We start from the raw sequence: 21,110 nt of genomic DNA on the forward strand, positions 1-21,110 counted from the left end.
CAAATCCAAACCTCAATGAGATACCACCTCACACCAGTCAGAATGGCTAAAATTAACAAGTCAGGAAAAGACAGATGTTGGTGGGGATGCGGAGAAAAGGGAACCCTCCTACACTGTTGGTGGGAATGCAAGCTGGTGCAACCACTCTGGAAAACAGTATGGAGGTTCCTCAAAAAGGTGAAAATAGGCCACCTGGTTGGCTCAGTTGGTTAAGCGACTGCCTTCAGTTCAGGTCATGATCCTGGAGTCTCGGGATCGAGTCCCGCATCGGGCTTCCTGCTCAGCGGGGAGTCTGCTTCTCCCTCTGACCCCCTCTCATGCTCTCTCTATCTCATTCTCTCACTCAAATAAATAAATAAAATCTTTAAAAAAAAAAGTTGAAAATAGAGCTACCATACGATCCAGCAATTGCACTACTGGGTATTTACCTCAAAGATACAAATGTAGGGATCCGAAGGGATACGTGCACCCCGATGTTTATAGGAGCAATGTCCACAGTGTCCAAACTATGGAAAGAGCCAAGATGTCCACCGACAGATGAATGGATAAAGAAGATGTGGTGTGTGTATGTATATGTGTACACACACACACACACACACACACACACACACACAATGGAATATTATGCAGCCATCAAAAGGAATGAAATTTTGCCATTTGCAAGAACGTGGATGGAACTGGAGGGTATTATGCTGAGCAAAATAAGTCAATCAGAGAAAGACATGTATCATATGACCTCACAGATTTGAGGAATTCTTAATATCAGGAAACAAACTGAGGGTTGCTGGAGTGGTGGGGGGTGGGAGGGATGGGGTGGCTGGGTGATAGACATTGGGGAGGGTATGTGCTATGGTGAACGCTGTGAATTGTGTAAGACTGTTGAATCACAGACCTGTACCTCTGAAACAAATAATACATTAAATGTTAAAAAAAAAAAGATAACAGGAAGGGAAAAATGAAAGGGGTAAATCGGAGGGGGAGACAAACCATGAGAGACTATGGACTCTGAGAAACAAACTGAGGGTTCTAGAGCAAGAGGGGTGGGTGACTGCATTAGCCGGGTGATGGATATTAAAGAGGGCATGTACTGCATGGAGCACTGGGTATTATACACAAACAATGAATCATGGAACACTATATCAAAAACTAATGATGTAATGTATGGTGATTAATATAACATAATAAAAAAATTGTGGAAAAAAATTTACATCACTTGTAAACAATTATTTCTCTTAAATCCTTTGATAACCTATTTAGAATGAATGTGATCAAGATTGGGCTTCTGTCAATATCATTTATGCAATACTGCACTAAGGGCTTTCATTATTTGTATTTAATTCTCACCGAACCCTACGCATTACTATTTTTATCACCTCATTTTGCAAATAAGGAAACTTATTTTGACTCAAAGCCATTAATTAGCTGTCTAGAAGTGCCATACTAATTGAGAGCAGAGGTAGGATCCAAACTTGGGCTTGACCATGAAATGTGTGTTCTTAAGCACACACTGATACTGTCACTAAACATTAAACATGCTCCTCACATTTTTTTCTAGAGACCTAACTGGAGAAGGCTGAGAGGGACAACTATTATTTGATAAGCCCTCAGATGTGCAGATTGAACCCTAAAAAATCCTGATTTATTGATGATCTGGGGCTACTTAGGATTAAATCAAACTTCGTAAGACCAAGGATTTTCACAGTATGTTCTGCACAGAGCCCAAAACTCCATAGACATGCCAAGATTCAATTCCTCAAGCAAAATTAAATCTATGATGCTTTTGTGAAACATTTTCCTTTTTTAAGTGTTGATGAATTTTAATGCATCAAAATTAAACATAACTGTTTAACAGAAGATAGTGTAGACAAACTTAAAGGACAGGTGCTTGCCTCAGAGAAGATAATTGCCAAATTAATAACTGACAAAGAATTAAAATTCCTGAAAAACAGCAAAAAAAAAAGCTGTGAAACCCAAAAGAAAAATTATTTGAATAGCATATGAGGAAAAAGTTAAAAGACTACTTACTTGAAAGAAATGCTCAACTGATCAGAGTAATGCAAAGTACAACAGTAACGAGACATGATTTTACACAATCAGAATGACAACATTTAGATAAACCAATCCCACAAGCTTGTGATGATAGGTCAAAATGGGAACCTCATGAACTACTGATGGGACATAAGTTAAGCCACGTTAGAAAAATTCATGTTCCATTTATCCCATTAGTTTGCCCATGCTACAAAAATATAGTGATTGTACTCCTAGGTATAGTTTCCAAAGAAACTTATACAGGTGCACAAAACACCATGTATTCTATTGTACTCCACCCTTTATTTTTTTAATTGCAATACAATTAACAAACAACATTATATTAATTTTAGGCATACAACATAATGATTCAATGTTTGCATATGTTGTGAAATGATCACAACAATCAGTCTAATAAACATCTGTTACCACACATAGTTACAGAATTTTTCTTGTGATAAGAACTTTTAAGAACTAATCTCTTAGCAACCTTCAAATATGCAATATAGTATTATTAACTATAGTAGCCATGCTGTACATTACATCCCCATGATGTAATGTTATTTATTAAATAACATTAAATAAATTAAATAAATAAATGTTATTTATTAAAAAATAAATATATTTTTTACCTGGAAGTTTGTAACTCTTGACTTCCTTCCCACATTGGGTGAAAATGTTTTAAGAGTGTATGTGTGCATGAACAATAAATACAGTTATTTTTGGATTTCTATTTTGCAGTTAAGCTTTCAGGAATATCTCAGACGCACAAAATTGTGTTTGTTTCTAACTAAAATCTGTGCCATGCTCTAAAGTAAAGTAGGTGAGCTGTGTTACTTCTTGGTAGTTCAGAAATTTATTTTCCTTGTCCCAACAACACAGGTAAAAGGAACAGTTGTATTGCAATCTCCAAAAGTTCCAAACACAACCATACATTTAATTATCATCATTATTTTAAATATATATGACCAATAATGATTCATTATTATATGTCTACTTATGTGTAAACAAATTTTATCAAATTTTGCCAGCTGAACAAGATTATGTAGGTTTATTTCTTTATGTGTTTGTTTATATCTGTGCCCTACTTAAACCTCCATGGCTAAGAGTTGCTTGAAATTGTCTAAAGTAAAGAAAGCATTTTACTCTAATCCCAAACTATGTGATCAATGTTAATCCAGATAAAGAGTATTATCCATTGAATGAATATATTTTGGTATAACTTATACCTCACCAAAACTGGATGATTATATTCAATTTTAAGCTATTTTCATTTTATAGCATATAAACTTTAGCAAGATAGCAGTGTCTCTAAGTTACAGTTCTCATAACTGTAAATTAAAAACAATAAAATACCCCACCAAAAAATATGCTAACATGTTGTGAGGATACTTTAAATTTATGTGGGATACTTGTGTATGTAAGCATTCAATTTATTTTGCAAAGAACCTCGGTATTTACTGGAAATTTATAAGACCTAAATAAAAATATAATAGTTTACAGTAAAAAGATAACAAAAAATGGAGGAGGAAACTATTCAAAGATGGTAATTTGTAATAGCACAAGTAAAAATATTTTTTAAGAACTAAATTTTTTTTAACTAGAAAGGTGTATTTTTTAAATATATTCTGATAATGAGCACCAAAAATAGTTACGAATACTTTATTACAACAGTGAAGTTTGTGTAATTTTCCTCAACTTAAAAGAATAAGCGTGATACAAATTACAAACAAAAACTAATTAAATTAAATGACTTACAAAAAAAATAATGCTGGTAACTTTTCCATTTTCCTCAGCTTTTCAACGAGAAGTGGAAACATTCTTAGCATGTTCTCTGAACTAAAACCTGAATCAGGACTAAGATTCCTCAGAACCATTTTGGCCTGTGGCAATGAATAAAAAATTATTAGTTTTAAATTCTGCATAATGAAGGAATTACTACTTTTGGCTAAAAATTTTCATAGTTGTCTAATCTATATTTCTGTGCTTCTTTAAAATAAAATAAAATAAATATGAAAATATAACATTTTGTAAAGAACATCAAAGAAATATACAAATCAATGCACCAAAGAACGACAACAACAAAAAGACTAATATATACACATGCATACATACATGCAATTTAACATGCAATTATGTAAGGCAACACAAATCAGTCAGAAAGAGGTTGTTCTGTAAATGATGCTGGTACCACCATGGCAGAAGGTGGGGTAAATCAGTTCCTCTCCATGTCATGTATAAAAACCACTTTCAAATACCTTTTGAATGTTTTTAAATGACAAAATAAATGGAAGAAAATGTAAATTAATTGTGTTTCTGAATGGGAGGAGATTACCTAAATTAAAATGTAATGGAGGGGCGCCTGGGTGGCTCAGTCGTTAAGTGTCTGCCTTCAGCTCAGGTCATGATCTCAGGGTCCTGGGATCGAGCCCCGCATCGGGCTCCCTGCTCAGCAGGGAGTCTGCTTCTCCCTCTGACCCTACCCCCTCTCATGCTCTCTCTATCTCATTCTCTCTCTCAAATAAATAAATAAAATCTTTAAAAAAAATTTTAAAAAAAATTTTTTAAATAATGTAATGGAAAAAACTCAAATGGGTAAAGTCTAACATATGTCACTCACCAAAAATGAGAAACCTCGATGTGTGACAATGAAACAAACTTCAAAATATAAAGACCATCATCAACTTATTTAATGTAAATATGCAAAACTTACATGACCCCAGGTGAAGGTTTTAATACACAAATAGTCCCTAAAAACTGAAATAAAAAACATAAAAGAAAAAAAAATCCCAAGATAAAAATGATAAAGGAGTAAAGAATTCTTCTGAGCTACTGTTACTATGATTTCAATCTCTCTGCTGCCACGGAATCAAGAACACTGACTGTGGATACTGACAACTCTGTTCTTGTATATTGTTAACACTGAACAGGAACTGGTGGGCTTCTGGGATATGTTTTAGGAAGCACAAAGGATTAAAAAAAGAACAATATCCTTTTCCTCTTTCTATTCTACCTCAGAATCACTAGACTTCCAGTTCAGCCTAAAATCCTAAAATGAAAATTGAAGACTAAAATAATAAACTCATAATAATAATAATAATGACAACAATGTAACTCAAGAAAACAAGGAACATAGGGTTTTGCCAAAAACATGTGAAAATTACCTCCTCGGCATGGCCATTTTGGATCCAACTTGTTAGTTCTGCCTTTAAGCTCTCTTCATATTTTCTAGCATCCAACTTTTTAATGACTATTTTATTCTTAAAATGAATGAATTTCTCTGGATCGAACTCCTTGAAAAGAAATGTCACAAAATTAAATAAAATCATGCAAGAAAATCAAAGATGTTTCTCAATTATGCATTTCATTTAACAGAATTACAAGCTTCTTGAGAGTACAGATTATTGAATGTCTTTTTATCCCCCCAAAGTTTCCAGTACATAAACCTAATAGGATGGATGGAACTCTTCAAAGAAAGAATGCAGGGCAAAACCACATGGAAGATGAAAACAGACAGCAATTAGGGTGCAAAGAGAAAAGGGGAGTACAATGAGAAAATGAAGGAGTATGAATCCAAGATGTAAAAGGAGACTACAATATCCTAGCATCCCAGAAATTGAAAGAAGAGATATCTTCCAGAATTCAATGGCATTACACACCATTACAGTAAAACACAATATGTTAGCAAGAAGAATGTCTTAGAAGGGGTGATTTTATTTTGGAAACAGTCTATAATTTTAAAAGATTAGATGCACATGATCAGAAAAGGTGAGACTTTGTCTTTCTGAACAGCAATGTTACCATCCACTATAATAAAATTAATTCAAGTTAAATGTGTAATTATTTCTTACCTGGGCCCTGGGCCAGCTTTCCCAGAACTGAAACATGGTATCATAAAGCTGGATGGTTTCTCGAGGGGAAAGGGTAAGATCAGAAGGAAATCCATACTTTTCAATCTACATTTAAGATAAAATTAAAAATTTTAATATTCTTTCATTTTATCTTATGGTCTGCCCTTTGCCCTGTGAACCTGTGTAAAATCTCTGAACATGAGACTGCATTATGTCAACAGAGTCCAAGTCAACATAGTAACTGAATACGTTATTTTTGGAAGGTAAGCATTGTGTGCTCTTATTAATACTACTTGAAAGTGGTAAATTATTTTGCCTCACTAAAAAACATATATGTAAGATAAATCCAAAAATTATCACAATTTTTAAGATATAAATCTTATTTCTGTCACTAGAATGCTTGTGATTTCTTAAAAAATCTCAGAAGAGAGCCTGAGTTTCTTCATTTCTAAAATGGACAATTCTGCCTGCGCCATAGATTTGTTGCAAGAATTAAGTTAGATAATGTATGTAATAAGTCTAGTGAAGTACCTGGCATGTGGTTGATGCCTCAACTGTCAATGATCAACTCACAAGTCTTAATTTTTCTTGTATTTTCTCTTAAGATTTTTTTTAAGATTTTATTTATTTATTTGAGAGAGAGACAGAGATAGCAACAGAGAACATGAGTGGGGAGGAGAGGGAAAAGCAAGCTCCCCGCTGAGCAGGGAGCCCAATGCGGGGCTTGATCCCAGGACCCTGGGATCATGACCTGAGCCAAAGGCAGACACTTAACCAGCTGAGCCACCCAGGCGCCCCTTCTCTTATGATTTTTTTCTTTTTTTATTAACATATGAAGTATTATTTGTTTCAGGGGTACAGGTCTGTGATTCATCAGTCTTGCACAATTCACAGCACTCACCATAGCACATACCCTCCCCAATGTCCATCACCCAGCCACCCCATCCCTCCCACCCCCCACCACTCCAGCAACCCTCAGTTTGTTTCCTGCGATTAAGAGTCTCTTATGGTTTGTCTCCCTCTCGGATTTCATCTTGTTTCATTTTTCCCTCCCTTCCCCTATGATCCTCTGTCTTGTTTCTCAAATTCCTCATATGGCGAGGAATTTGATAACAAATCTACAGCGAGATCATATGATAACTGTCTCTCTCTGATTGACAAGTCTTAATTTTTAAAATTGGTTTAATAACTCTGTGGCTAGAAGCTGGGAGTCCAATTCAGTTGTTCTCCACTACACAGCAACTAATGAACTGGCATAACCTGAGCCAGCCTAGGTAAAGAAGGAAGAGAAATAAAAGGTCATAAATGTGTACCATCCTTCATTTGTAAACACAATAGTATTATATTACGATGCTGTTTTGCGAACCACATTGTCCCTAATGCCCCAAGTGATGGTGAGAATTCATCACTGCTGAGCAGGAAGAGGCAACAGTTCTTTCAAGGACTTCCTGGGGCTGACAGCTCCAGGAGTGAGCGGCTGCTCCTTTGTGGCATGGTTATTGGTCGCCAAGCCCAAGCTTGGCTTTTTTTTTTGCCAGAAATAAGCCTCATATGGATTGAAGGGCAATCCTTCACCTCAATTGGATGAAGGCCAGCTTACTCATCCTGTTCCCTTCCCTTCTCAAACTATTTCTATGACGAAGCTGTAGGGGCAATGATCAGGGAGGATGGTTTTCCTCTTTCGGTTGCCACAATTTATTATGCTTTTTCTTGCCACTGAGTTCCTTCATATTAATCTGAAGTATACTACACAACATCAGGAATAATTTACTCATTCAGAAAGGTCTGCTTGCTTTGTATTGCTGCTATGATAGGAAACACACTGTATCAACACATGTTACACACACAGCTATCAAAACACATTTAATAATGCCCAAGCCTTTGAGTTTATCCTCCATTCCTGGGGCAAAAGTCCAGAAGTCTTAAGAAGACTCATACAACAGCATGACCTTTGCAGAAGTCATACCGGGTCAGAGCATACTGTAGCAGTTCTGTTGCTTTCCAGTTACTCCATTAATAGCTACTGAAAATAGAGGAAAGGCACTTGGACCAAAATGCCAATCTTGCTAGGTACTCCAAATCACTGCACTCATTGCTACTTAAAGATAACCTGCCTGGAACCATCCTACACAAAATGAGTAATTTTTTTAAATACTATGTTGTTTTAAAAATGCCAGGTGACAATGGGGGAAAAAAGGGAGACAGAGAGAAAGACAGAGACAGAAAAAGAAGTCTATTATTTATTTTACTATATACTAAGTCTGGAGTGTGAGGTCACAGGAATTTTGTCCGTATTTTAGTTTTATTTAGGGTTCAGATTGGGCCATTGCCACACAAAAGAGAAACCTCTGTGATAAAATCTTATTAGAAAATTACCATGATTAGGATTCATTCAGTTGCTTTTAGAAGCCATTGTATCATAGCCCAAAGGCTATAAAGTGATTCTCATTCATTCACTCATTCGGTATTTGTTCAATAGATCATTCAGAATACTGTGATGATAGGGCGAGCTCTGGAGTCTATCTTGGTTGCATCCTGGCCCCACCACTTACTTGCGGTGCAATAATGAGTTAGTTAAAGGCTCTATGCCTCACCGTGCTCATTTGTAAAATGGGAATATTAACAAGACATCCATCCGATGGACTCTGAAAAACAAACTGAGGGTTCTAGAGGGGAGGGGGGTGGGGGGATGGGTCAGCCTGCTGATGGGTATTAAAGAGGCACACTCTGCGTGGAGCACTGGGTGTTATGCACAAACAATGAATCATGGAACACATCAAAAACTAATGATGTAATGTGTGGTGATTAACATAACAATAAAAATTATTTAAAAAAAGATACAGGGTGGGAGAAAAGAAAAAAAAAAAGACATCCATCCTAAAACTGTTGTGATAGTTGAAAGGGACAAAATAACATAAAATTCTTAGAACACAAAGTAAACGCTCAATTTAAGTTGGCTATCTTTACTTAACATACATTTATTAAGCATATTTTATATACACAGTTTTTTTAGGAACTCATAAGGACATAAAATTTGTCTTCAAGGAGTTATTCTAGTAAGATAAAGGAGACACGCATATAAGCAACTTTAGCAGTAAGCTGATCATGATTGGTGTCATACAGGAAGGTGCTATGGAGCGAAGATTACGTCCAGCTAAGGAAGTCACAGGACTCTGAAGATGTTTCGCGTTAGAAGAGTCATAAAAGATGAACAGGATCTGAATAACTGGCATTTGGCATCTCCTGAAATACTCCAGGAACAATATAAATCATGAGGACCTCCAGGTAAGATACATCAGATTTTGGGGCCAGGTCAGAGAAGACCTAGGAAACCAAGCCAAGGAGCTGTGGATTTAATCACTTCCAAAGGAAAACCATTAAAGCTTGGCAAGATCATAATTATGTTTTAGGGGTTTTACCTGACAACAGAACTTGGACTATATTCTACTTGCTAGGTTTTGAAAGGAAGGCAAACTAATGACTAATTATCACTTTGAGAGGCAATAAGAGTTTGAATGGGCTGTTCCTAAGAATAAGACGAGAAAGGAAGAGAATTGTGCAAGGAAAATTAAGAAGTCTTCCTCCCCAGACACCTCGATGTCCCAAATGATATACTAAGACCTCCACTTTATTGATTCACCACCAAAAAAATCATGTTATGATTGTTACATTAGTGAAAGGTCTTTTCCTTATTTAACCTAACTCGCAGTGATCAGATGCTCACATGTTCTAGGAGCTGTCCACATATAGTTGTGCACTAAGGGTTAGTGTCACAAAGGTGGACAGAGAGACATGGGTACTGAGAATAAGGAAGGTGGGCAAAGATAATGTCCAAGAATAAATAAAATTAACCAAAAAAAACTTCAGGTTATTATTCTTAGTCATTTTCAAGCTTTGTGGATCCAGACACCACTGAGGGTTCATTGAAGACTACAAAGTTATTTTTGTTACTTTTAAAAAACTAATGTTGATAAATATTCTTCAACCCTGAGAAAGGAGGCTATCCTGCCATTTGAAACAGCATGAATGCACCCTGAGCACATTATGCTAAGTTACACAGAGATAAGTCAGACAGAGAAAGAAAAGTAACAGCATGATATCACTTATATGTGGAATCTAAAAAAGTCAAACTCATAAAAAACACAGTAAAATGATGGCTACCAGGGGATGTGAGGTGGGGGAGTAAAGATCAGTGTTATTTAAGGGTACAAATTTGTGATGAGTAAATACGACATAGAGATTTAATGCACAGTATAATAAATATGGACAATAATATTGTATTATAATTATATAACATGATAGAGGTGCTAAATATTGCTATCACAATTATTTTACAATATATAAATATACCAAATTAACATGTTATACACCTTAAATTTATATTATGTTATATGTCAAATATATTCAATAAACAAAATAAAAAATAAAACTAAGGTTAAATATCTGTTATAAAGTATCTATTCTACAATTCTCGTAAGAATCAACTAGGCAGCTTTTCAATTATAACATATATACAAGTAATTTATATTACTCAGAACAAATATGGCTAAAGTATTACTTACATGATCCGTTGTTAGTGCGGCACATGGGTGAAAATGATCAAAATAAATGTCATGATGCTTTATTGAACATATATGCTTCTCTAAATCATTGTATCTCTCTCCATAGAGCACTAACAATGAAGAGCAAGAATTTCCAAATCAGTGGCCACATAAGGACTGCAATGATTTTAAAGTAAAAGAAAAATTCCAAACATACCAAGTCTAACTTTATACGATTCCTTTATTTGGAAGTAATCTTTGGGAGAATTGGCACAACAGCCAGCATTTCTTTTAAAAGCAGTATTTTTTCCCATTGTACTGTCTTCTTGTTTCCAGTAGTGTTTTACTGATTGTAGCCACCTTAAAAAATAAATTTACAAATAAATTTACTGTAGGCAGTAATAGAGTACTACTTTCTGTGACATTAAATAATTTAAATAAAGAAAATTTCACATGCCTTAAAAATTGTAATTAAAGGAATAGGCCCTGGAGGCAGACTACCTGAGACTGAATCCCAGCCTCCTTACTGCTGCTGTCTGTGGCTCTTGGTCAAATCACTTACATTCTTTGTGCCTCATTTTCCACATTCTACATTCCATAAAAATGGAAATAATAATAGTAGTAGTAGAAATATGATTTAATAGTAGTAACTGAAGTAGTAAATCATAAGGGTTGTTGGGTATTTAAAATAAATTAATATTTGCAAAACACTTAGAATAGTGCCTGGCACATAGTAGCCTTTGCTATAATTGTTATAACAACGAGGCAAAAATCTAGCCCAATGACAAAATGATATGGGCCTTTCAATTAGTAAGGTTTTGCTATCTTTCTGAGCATCTACAAAGTGGGACAATAGAAAAAATCTCAAGGTCTGTGGCAGGGGATGTCATTATATTATTTCATTTTCTATTTCTTGCTAAAAGAAAAAAAAAGGAACATAGATCTCTCGCTGCTGGTGGACTTTTTTTGACATATGGAAGAAATTTTCTACTCAATAGCAGATCTGGCTGGGACAGTCCTTGATTTTCCTTTATTGAGTGTGGCCTTTCTCAGCACCTGCCAGGAGGTGCTCTAAGTGCTCTGTTGCTTGAATAGCCAGAGGTAAGTTAATAAACCCACCAGAAAGTTATGAAACTCTTCAGAACCTATATAGAAAGTATAAAATTTAAAATAGAAAAGCATTTATCCAAATTGGAACATAATGCCTACTCAGTGAGATGCTGAGGGTTACTTATGGTAGCTGAAAGAGCCAAAAAGGGACATCGGATCATGACAAGGAGATGCTCCCAGACTTCTGCTCCAATTTCTCCGCCAAGACAATGGACCTATTAAAGAAAAAAATTTCTCCTTTAAAAAGATGATTTAAAAATAGCAAATGAAAATAAGACACAGAAGCTCAAATCACTATACATAGTTTCATGTTACCTTTAATTGACCATGCCAAGTTTATATAAATATCCACAAATCAGGTAATAGAAAATCTTGACACAGATTTTCTTCAATCTCCATAACCAATCCATCAATAATTCCTCTTTCTCTTACTTTCAAAAACTTCTTTCAAATCTATGCATTTCTTTCCATGTTTAATGCCACCCAAGCCACTATCTCATCTCAGCTGCACTGCTGCAATATCCTCCTGACTACCACCTAGCTTCCCTCGGTGCCCCCTGGGTTCTTCCAATCACAGCCAAAATGATATATCTAAAAGACAAATTAGATCAGTCCATGTCCCTAATTAAATTCCTTCAATATCTTCCTTTGCACATGGAACAGAATGTTAACTCCTTAACAGGGTGTACATTATACCTGGCATACTTTGGCCCCCTCCTGCCTCTCTAGCTTTGTCTCCAGCCATTCTGTCCCATACTGCTCCCCCTCTGCTTAAGACATACTGGACTTTTCTGTGTTCCTTAAACACACCTTTCCTACCTCAGAGCTTTCACATGTATCATTCCCTCTGCTTAACATGCTTTTCAGCTTACAGAGTTCAGGCTAATGTCACTCCATTAGAAGGACTTTGCTGACTGCCCATGCCAGAGTTTCCCTCCTACCGCCTTCCTGCCATTATCAGTCATGCCAGCCTGCTCTTTCTCTTTACAGTATGTACCAGTGTGGGCGGGCATAGTCACAGGTGTACTTGCTCATATGCTTACTTGTTTAATTCTCTCTTTTTCAATTACTCTGTGACCTTAGACCTGGGCATTCCTAGCACCAACACTGCCTGGCATGGCAGAGGCACCCCTTAAATATTTGCTGAATTAATGAATGAATGTCTTTTAATCAAATAAGGCAAATTGAACTTGATTCAGAGAAGATTCTCAAATGTAGTCTTCTCTAAACAGATTAAATTATGAAGCCTGGCAATTAGCTGGAAAGGACTATCTGAGCCAGAGGATTAAAATTATCTTTTCCACAGCCCCTTTGGTTTTGGCCTGGTCAGATAGTATACAACTCTCCTGAATGCTTCATAAAAGCAGATAGTTCTTTTCTCTGACTCTGCCAGAATAGGCATTAGCCTTCAAAATCCTTCAGCTTTATCTTATATAAAAGTGGGGAAATTAAGGTACCCAATGTCATACCAGTCAGAGTTTTTGAAATTAGAGTACAACTCAAGTTCTTGATTACAGAGAATTGTTGAATTTTTATTTTGAACAGGAATATTCAAGACCTTCAAGATGCAATATATACAGAGTAACCAAAAATAAACACAAAAAATCAATATCAAGGGCGCCTGGATGGCTCAGTTGGTTAAGGGACTGCCTTCGGCTCAGGTCATGATCCTGGAGTCCCGGGATCGAGTCCCGCATCGGGTTCCCTGCTCAGCAGGGAGTCTGCTTCTCCCTCTGACCCTCCCCTGTCTCATGCTCTCTCTCTCTGTCTCATTCTCTCTCTCAAATAAATAAATAAAATCTTTAAAAAAATCAGTATCAAACAAATAAAATATATAGCCTGCTTAGTAGCTCCAAGTTTACAACAGGAATAATTAAGTTAAATACAAGCTTATCATCTTCTTCCACTTTAGGCTGAAAATTCTTTGGAGCAAAGGAATATATCCTTTTATAATACTTTAAATATCTTTCAATAAATATCTTTGATAAAATATAATGATAAAATGTTTTAAATATCATTTATAAATACTACAAAATAAAATATAATATATAAAATATGTATATTTTATATATCATACATAAAATTATATTACATATAACATAAATGAATATATAAGTATACTAAATATTTGATAAATATATATTTTATATGCATTATATAAATATATAAATTTAATATATATAATTATGTGTTATATAAATACATGCTATATATAAATTACATATTATATAAATATATATTATATAAATAAACTATATAATATATAATATACTATATAATACAAAATAAAATATATATAATAAATGTTTAATAGATATACATATAATATTGAATATATTTATATATTCAATATATAATATATTAAGCACATTTCATATTATATATTTTTAAGTATATATTCAAATATATTTATAGGGGTGCCTGGGTGGCTCAGTCGTTAAGTGTCTGCCTTCGGCTCAAGTCATGGTCCCAGGGTCCTGGGATCGAGCCCACATCAGACTCCCTGCTCAGTGGGAAGCCTGCTTCTCCCTCTCCCACTCCCCCTGCTTGTGTTCCCTCTCTCTCTCTGTTTCTATCTCTCAAATAAATAAATAAAATCTTAAAAAAATAAAAAATAAAATATATTTATAAAAATACAAAATAAAAGGATAAAATGTTATAACTATCATTTATAAATATTATAAAATTTTATAACATTTATAAGTACGACAAAAGTGTTATAAATATCTTCCATTTGTCCCTATAAATCTCTATTATTTTCCATCCTGCTCTCTTTGGCCAGGGAAACGGACCTACAGAGATTACTTTTAAAGGGACTCCAGTGCTCTCTGGTTCCCCTGGACTTAGCCAATGGAGAGCCTTGTCAAGGGATCAGGAGAAGGGAGGAGAATGAGAATGAGGTCTTTATTTCACTGGATCCCCCTTCCTGAAAGGTTACCTTGAGCTCGTTATGTCCCTTAACTAAGATAAGTACTCACAATGTGGCTACCTTAATCAGAATCTCCTTTTGCGTCTCAGTAACTGCTTCTTTGCCTTGTCCCTTTAAGCATAAGGGTAAGTTACTAGCTCTGGATTACTGTACTAACCTTCATAGTTTCCCTCACACAGTTTTGGAAAACTCTCCTTTTTTTTTTTTTTTTTTTAAGATTTTATTTATTTATTTATTTGAGAGAGAAAGCACAAGAGGGGGTAGGGTCCGAGGGAGAAGCAGACTTCCTGCTGAGCAGGGAGTCCGATGCGGGACTCGCTCCAGGGACTCCAGGATCATGACCTGAGCCAAAGGCGGTCGCTTAACCAACTGAGTCACCCAGGCGCCCTGGAAGACTCTCTTCTTAAATTGTTTTGACTGTGTCATTTGTTTTCTGTTCTGTCGATGACTGATAAAATAACTCACATAACTGCTATCATTGTTAGACACCAAAAAGCTTTGCTTTAGAGGTCAAAGACTGGATTTTGAAATCTCTACCAGGAAAATGTACGCCCTGGTGGTTAACTCTGCCTTGCTACACGAGGTTCGTGTAGCAAGACCGACAGCATATACCGACATCCCCTATTGAGTCACAACAGGAAAACAGAGCCAAAAGACTGAGTACGATTCACTGAGGAAACCATTCAGAAGGAAGTATCCTCCACAACCTGAACTCTATACAAAGGGACAAATGTCTTGAAGCACCAAATATCTTCATTATAGCACTTACATACACTAGGAAATCAACCTAGAGAAATAATACCAAACCTACCTCATCAAATATAACATATCTGATCCTTTTCACCCATGTTTGGCGATGAGGAGCTAATAGCAGAATTTCAAAGCAGGCAGGCACTGTAATAAGTACCTAAAAATAACATTGTATAAACAAAAATTTTGAGTACTTTACTATGTACAGACTTTGTTATAAGAATATGAAAGAGTTATAACTCCTGAATGTACCTGCTAATAATTATGATATAATATCACTTCTGAGAATATTTCATTAAAATTATGATATATTAGGTTAAACCTTATGAAACCGTAATTCTTATGAGTCAAAATGATAAAATATCAGATTTGAAGTTCAAATTCTTATTTATAAACATCCAAAGTAATACAAATAGAAAGAGTTAATCATCACAAGTTTATTTCTTCAATCTGACCCTGAGATAGTTTTGTTTAAAAATGTCTATTTAGGGTCAACAACTATGGATGTGGGGAGAAGCAGAATTGTGTTGAGGGAGAAGCTATATTTCAAAAGAGGCCTGATGAAACCTTGGCCAACCTGGCTCAGAATTCTGGAGTGAATACCGGCTGTCAGAGCTATTCCACAACAGGCGTTTATACCCCTGTGTTTATGTCCCAGCATTTATACCCCTGCCTAACTCAACCACAGGACATGGACTGTGGAGGCAGACCTGGAAGAACTGACAGTTGGCATTTGTCTTGACCCCTCTCCCCACATCTGGGCAGCAAGTCCATCCCTGAAAGGCAATCTGGGTAACACATCTTCATGTCTGCTCTGCAATGTTCTAGAATCATCTTTTCACTTTTTGTTCAGTCTTAATTATGTATTTATGAATTTGTTAAGGAGGAAAACTATCTATGGCTTACTTAGCATCAAATATTCTATCAATAATACATTTTTTAAATTATGATGAGTATCCTACTCATCAAGAAAAGTGACAGTATCTTAATTATCGAGAAAAAGTCATTCTGATTAGAAATTGGTGTTTGTTAATTTTTTATAGCTTTGGGTTCTTCAGATAATTTTGAATCCATTTATAAACCAAAAGGATGCAATAAACTATAACTGAAACCTGAAGTCAAAACGTAAGTGTCCTTAGAGAAAGATGAGTGCTATTTCTCAACTCTTTGGAATATTAACAATATTAAACTTTCTGTAAAGCCATTTCATCTTTTGTAAATTCAAAAAAATTATTTCTGTGAGGCTTTGTGAAGATGTTGAATTTCTATCGAAAGAGACATATATTAGTACTATTATATAATTTGGTAAAAAATGCATTAATTAATATATCCTACCTGACAGTTTAGGGCATCGTGACGATAGTCCCTTGTAAAAACACCACATAGAGCTTCACCATTTGGCAGGCTCTTGGTAAAACGGTTCTGAACAGTCGCTGCCACTTGATTAACAAGGGCCTGATTGACAAGGGAAGAAATTCAATAATCACATAATAAAACACAGATGAAACCTCAGAGAATGACAAGAACTGTCTAAAAATATGTACGGTTATAAGTGCAGAAAGCTTAACTTAAGTTCAACATTAAGCAGTAATAGACATAAAAGAAACATGGCAAAACAACCTAGCTTGAGAAACAGGCCAGTCACGAATGCCCAGCAGCAGATCAGATAAATCCCATAAACTCTGCAAAAGCAGTATTAGATTCCTAAGTGACCCAGTACGGCTGAGCAAAGTATGAATGCCTCTCTCAATGCAAGCATAATGCTGAATGACAAAATCACAAGACCAGGCTTTTTCCTCACAGTGGTTCTCAGAAAAGTGTTATGTTGGCCTCTGAAACTGGAAGGAGAAAATACAGGTCACAAAATAAAGTGAAAGCTATAGAAACAGAGAACAGATTGATGGGTGCCAGAGGTAGGGGTTGGAGGCAGTGGGTGAAATAGGTGAAGGTGGACAAAAGACACAAACTTCCAGTTATAATATAAATAAGTAGTAGATATGTAATGTACAGCATGGCAACTATAGTTAACAATACTGCATTGTGTATTTGAAAGTTGTGCCTATATGAGGTGATGGATGTTAACTAAACTTATTATGGCAATAATTTCACAATATAAACATATATCAAATTATGTGTGGTACACCTTAATTAATTCAATGTTATATGCCAATTATAGATCAATAAAACTGGAAAATAAATAATAAAAAGTGAAATAGATTCACTTGCATAACTACATGTATTATTTTAAAAGAGGAGGTTTAGGAATGAAAGAGAAAGTTTGAGTCACTTGAGGGCTACCTTTGTTGGTGCAACATAAACAACCACCCCTTCATTGCTCTCCTTCAGCACCTTCTCCATGCAATAGTAGGAAGCATAGGTTTTGCCTGAGGATGTTGGGGCGACAATCACTGCTGACTCATTATTATCCACAACATCAAGGAGCTCTCGCTGCAGGGTTCAGAGCACCATTTGAGTTAATAATATGAACAGCATGTTATCAAAACAAATCTATTAATACACTTCTAATATAATTTTCTGAACTTCAAATGGAATGATGGGGAGTTAAAAACACATGAAGAAACACATAGGAAAATCTGAAGAACTCGTGGCATTCTCTCAGAAGACAGAATTGCTATGCTTTTGACCATCTGGAGGTGAGTTTGTGTGTGAAAAATGGAAAATGAGCCTGAATAAAATATCTTGTCATTGGGAAGATTTCTTTTTTTCTAAGTATTTGTCATTAAATACAGTGCTTCTCCAAAGGCTTTGAGAAATTAAGTTCTAAGAAGTAGCCAATGGTGAAATGGTAGCTAAGGAGAAAAAATCAATCATTCATAATTTTACTACCTACCTCTTACTTTATATACAGAAGAATGTCAGGTACCTACTTTGAAGGGCATGAAAAACTTCATCCCCTCAGTTTATGCTTTTAATCATCAAAATGATGACTAATCAAAGAATCATAAATTTCTATGATGGGCAGAAGATGGAAAAACATCCCCAAACCTCAGTCTGCACACTCTTAATCTAGGTCCACTCTGAGCCACACCTCAAAATAAAGTGGACGTCGGAAGAATTGAAATGTGTGTAGAATTAATAGAGAGCACTTGGCTGCTTTGTGTCCTGCACTTAAGTAAGGAACTGATTCTCCCGTTCCTGAAAAGGAGGCAGGAATTTTTAAAGATATTCCACTACCATCAATATAAGAAAGATAAAGTCATATTCTGAATTGGAAGTCTAGTAGATTGAACCTATGAAATTGTACTTTTGTAGGTAAACATATTCAATTTATCAGCGATTTTATATGGTTCAATCTACGCAGAAACACACCATTTTATTCCAAATTTTATATCCATCAATTTTACATTTATTTATAGAAGAATGGCTATGATGGTGACAGGTGTAGCATGTAAATATCTAAACAATTGCTATATTTTTTAGACTACCAAAATTGCTCTGTGCACATTTACATATAAAATCCTATTGACACAGGGAAAACGTGGAGGTTGCTCCACAATGATACAACTAGATGACCCAAACAGAACTTTAAAAATATATATATGTGAATTCATCAAAGTACTTCCAAAGAGATGGTCTATTTATAAAAAAATGAACAAAATGAAAATTTCACTTTCTTTAAATGGAAAAGAATTTCCATTTTGTCATTTCCAATGATAAAATAATTTTATTTTATTTTTTTTAAAGATTTTATTTATTTGAGAGAGAGAGAATGAGAGATAGAGAGCACAAGAGGGACTAGGGTCAGAGGGAGAAGCAGATGCCCTGCTGAGCAGGGAGCCCGATGTGGGACTCGATCCCGGGACTCCAGGATCATGACCTGAGCCAAAGGCAGTCGCTTAACCAACTGAGCCACCCAGGCGCCCGATAAAATAATTTTAAATGACATGACTCACTATTAAGTTCATGCCAAATATAATATGTAAAGCCACAATAATGAGAAGCTCCTGAGATCACATTTAATCATAAAATACAAATAAAATTTTTGTTTCATTCAATTATTACCTGCCATGTGTCAGGAATAAAATCCTGAACCCTGGGATCTGGATCTTTTCTCTCATCTCGTATCAAATAATGGCCCATGTATTGTAGTTGAAACCGAACTGGCCCAATGCCAATTGAGTATTTATCTGTTTTCTTCATGTCATCTCTTGCAACCTACATTATTTGAAAAGTCCATTTGGAAAGTGATTTCAAACTACAACATTATTTAAATAATTAAAATATATATTACTGAGTATTTTTTATGAGAAAAGGATTTTACCACCTTTTCAATTTTGTAATATTTATTGAAGAAGTTCTTTACCATCTAAATCATTATCTTAACTGTGAGTATATTGATAGACATCAAGATTTTCAAATATCCACTATGGTACTTGTAGCTACAATCTAATACATTTAAAAACAACTGAACAATCACAATATAGCTTTTCAATTGTTTGCTAGAATTTAACACAGTATTAATTTTAAGGGTCTGCAGAAATTATCTGGCATTTAACCTGTTTGTTCAGACAAGCATTTGTATCAGTTTTCTAATTCTAGATTATTTCAAGTTTGGGCAGCTGAATTACTAGTAATGACTTTGAACGTAGGAGTAAATATTGTCAGTTGAAAAAAAGAAAAACCTAGAAGAGGTGACTGTATTTGCAAGACACTTTATGTACACCCCATAATTATTCTATTAAAATGGAGCTATTCTGAAAATTACCTGGGTTGGATATAAAGAACTTGCCAATTCATCAAATCCTAAATACTTGAGGCATCTGGCTATGAGTTGCTGATCTGCCTCCTGCAAAAGTTCTGGGTATTTTTCCATCAAGGAATGGATCCTTTTCATCATTTGAACAGCTATATTTAAATCTTTTGTGGTTTCACCTTGGCAAATAATAAACAACATAATATAAACAATAAAGACCATCAAAAATAATGTTAGATTACCCAAGATTAATCATCCAGACTATCAATCTGACCTAATTAAATTCACTATCTTATTTAACATCGATAAAGGTTTCAGAATACAGAGGACTAGGTAAAATATAATTAAAGTGCAACTATACCCACTTCATCATTTCCATGGATAACTGGAAAGTAGCTGTGCAAATAATGGAAACAAGGAAAAGCCTTATAGTTCATGATAGAAATAAGACTGTTAGAGTTCAAGGTTGTGTAAGTGTTCTGGGGAACAACAAATCTTTTCTCCACCTATTATTTTCATGCCTCCTCTACTATGGTCAAAGAAAAATATTTAGATGACTTTAAATATCTGGTTAAAATCTTTGCAAAATTTATTGAGTCCTACTGTTGACTATAGATAACTATTTGGTGTACTCATTGGAGGTTGCCAATTCAATCAGTCTATTACAACTGCCAAATACAGACTTTGATAATTCTTCTTCATTTCTGTATAGTTATATACATTCTTTTTATTCCTCCTCACTGCTAATCTTTCCACACTTGCCATATTAGAGCTGTTTTTAATTCCAACTTTCTTTCAATAAACCTATATTTTAGCTATCTAAAAAATATCACCAAATACCCACTGAATGCTATAAGAGGCGACAAAAAAAATTTAATGTAGAATTCTTCCCCTCAGGAGAGTAAGTCACTTAATTCTGATCTTTCTTAGTAGCAGTCAGCTGCAAATTCTGATACAACATCTTGTTTGGGCAGAAACATATAAGCCAAATCTTATGCTTCTCACTGTGACAGAATCCACAGTGAAAGGCTGACTGCTTTAGAGCAGATTGAAGTAAACAGAATGAGAGTGGGGAGAGGGGAGAAAAGAAGAACCCGGTGACCATGTGTTAAATGGATTTCAAGTGTGGGGATGCTCGAGACAGACAGATCAACTAGGTTTACTAGGAAGAATTGTCAGTTTGGAGC

At 35.2% G+C, this 21,110-nt stretch overlaps 1 protein-coding gene across 11 annotated transcripts in view; it reads right to left on the reverse strand.

Annotated features, from left to right (window-relative positions):
- Nucleotides 1-21,110, reverse strand: part of DDX60 (DExD/H-box helicase 60) — a 109,977-nt gene that overhangs the window by 46,664 nt on the left and 42,203 nt on the right. For all 11 annotated transcript variants that reach the window (XR_003520580.2, XR_003520578.2, XR_003520579.2 and 8 more), the window contains 11 exons: nt 19,936-20,102; nt 19,233-19,385; nt 17,508-17,657; nt 16,545-16,664; nt 15,271-15,366; nt 11,630-11,745; nt 10,638-10,780; nt 10,442-10,551; nt 5,880-5,984; nt 5,193-5,321; nt 3,787-3,911 (listed from right to left, as the gene is read on the reverse strand). Coding sequence is in view for 7 of the 11 variants with exons in the window: in XM_027597606.2 (XP_027453407.2) it covers nt 3,787-3,911; nt 5,193-5,321; nt 5,880-5,984; nt 10,442-10,551; nt 10,638-10,780; nt 11,630-11,745; nt 15,271-15,366; nt 16,545-16,664; nt 17,508-17,657; nt 19,233-19,385; nt 19,936-20,102 (1,414 nt within the window). In the remaining 4 variants the exon portion in view is untranslated. The remainder of the gene's footprint in view (nt 1-3,786; nt 3,912-5,192; nt 5,322-5,879; nt 5,985-10,441; nt 10,552-10,637; nt 10,781-11,629; nt 11,746-15,270; nt 15,367-16,544; nt 16,665-17,507; nt 17,658-19,232; nt 19,386-19,935; nt 20,103-21,110) is intronic.

The sequence above is a fragment of the Zalophus californianus genome, chromosome 2, assembly GCF_009762305.2.
Source record: "Zalophus californianus isolate mZalCal1 chromosome 2, mZalCal1.pri.v2, whole genome shotgun sequence".
Lineage (NCBI taxonomy): Eukaryota > Metazoa > Chordata > Mammalia > Carnivora > Otariidae > Zalophus > Zalophus californianus.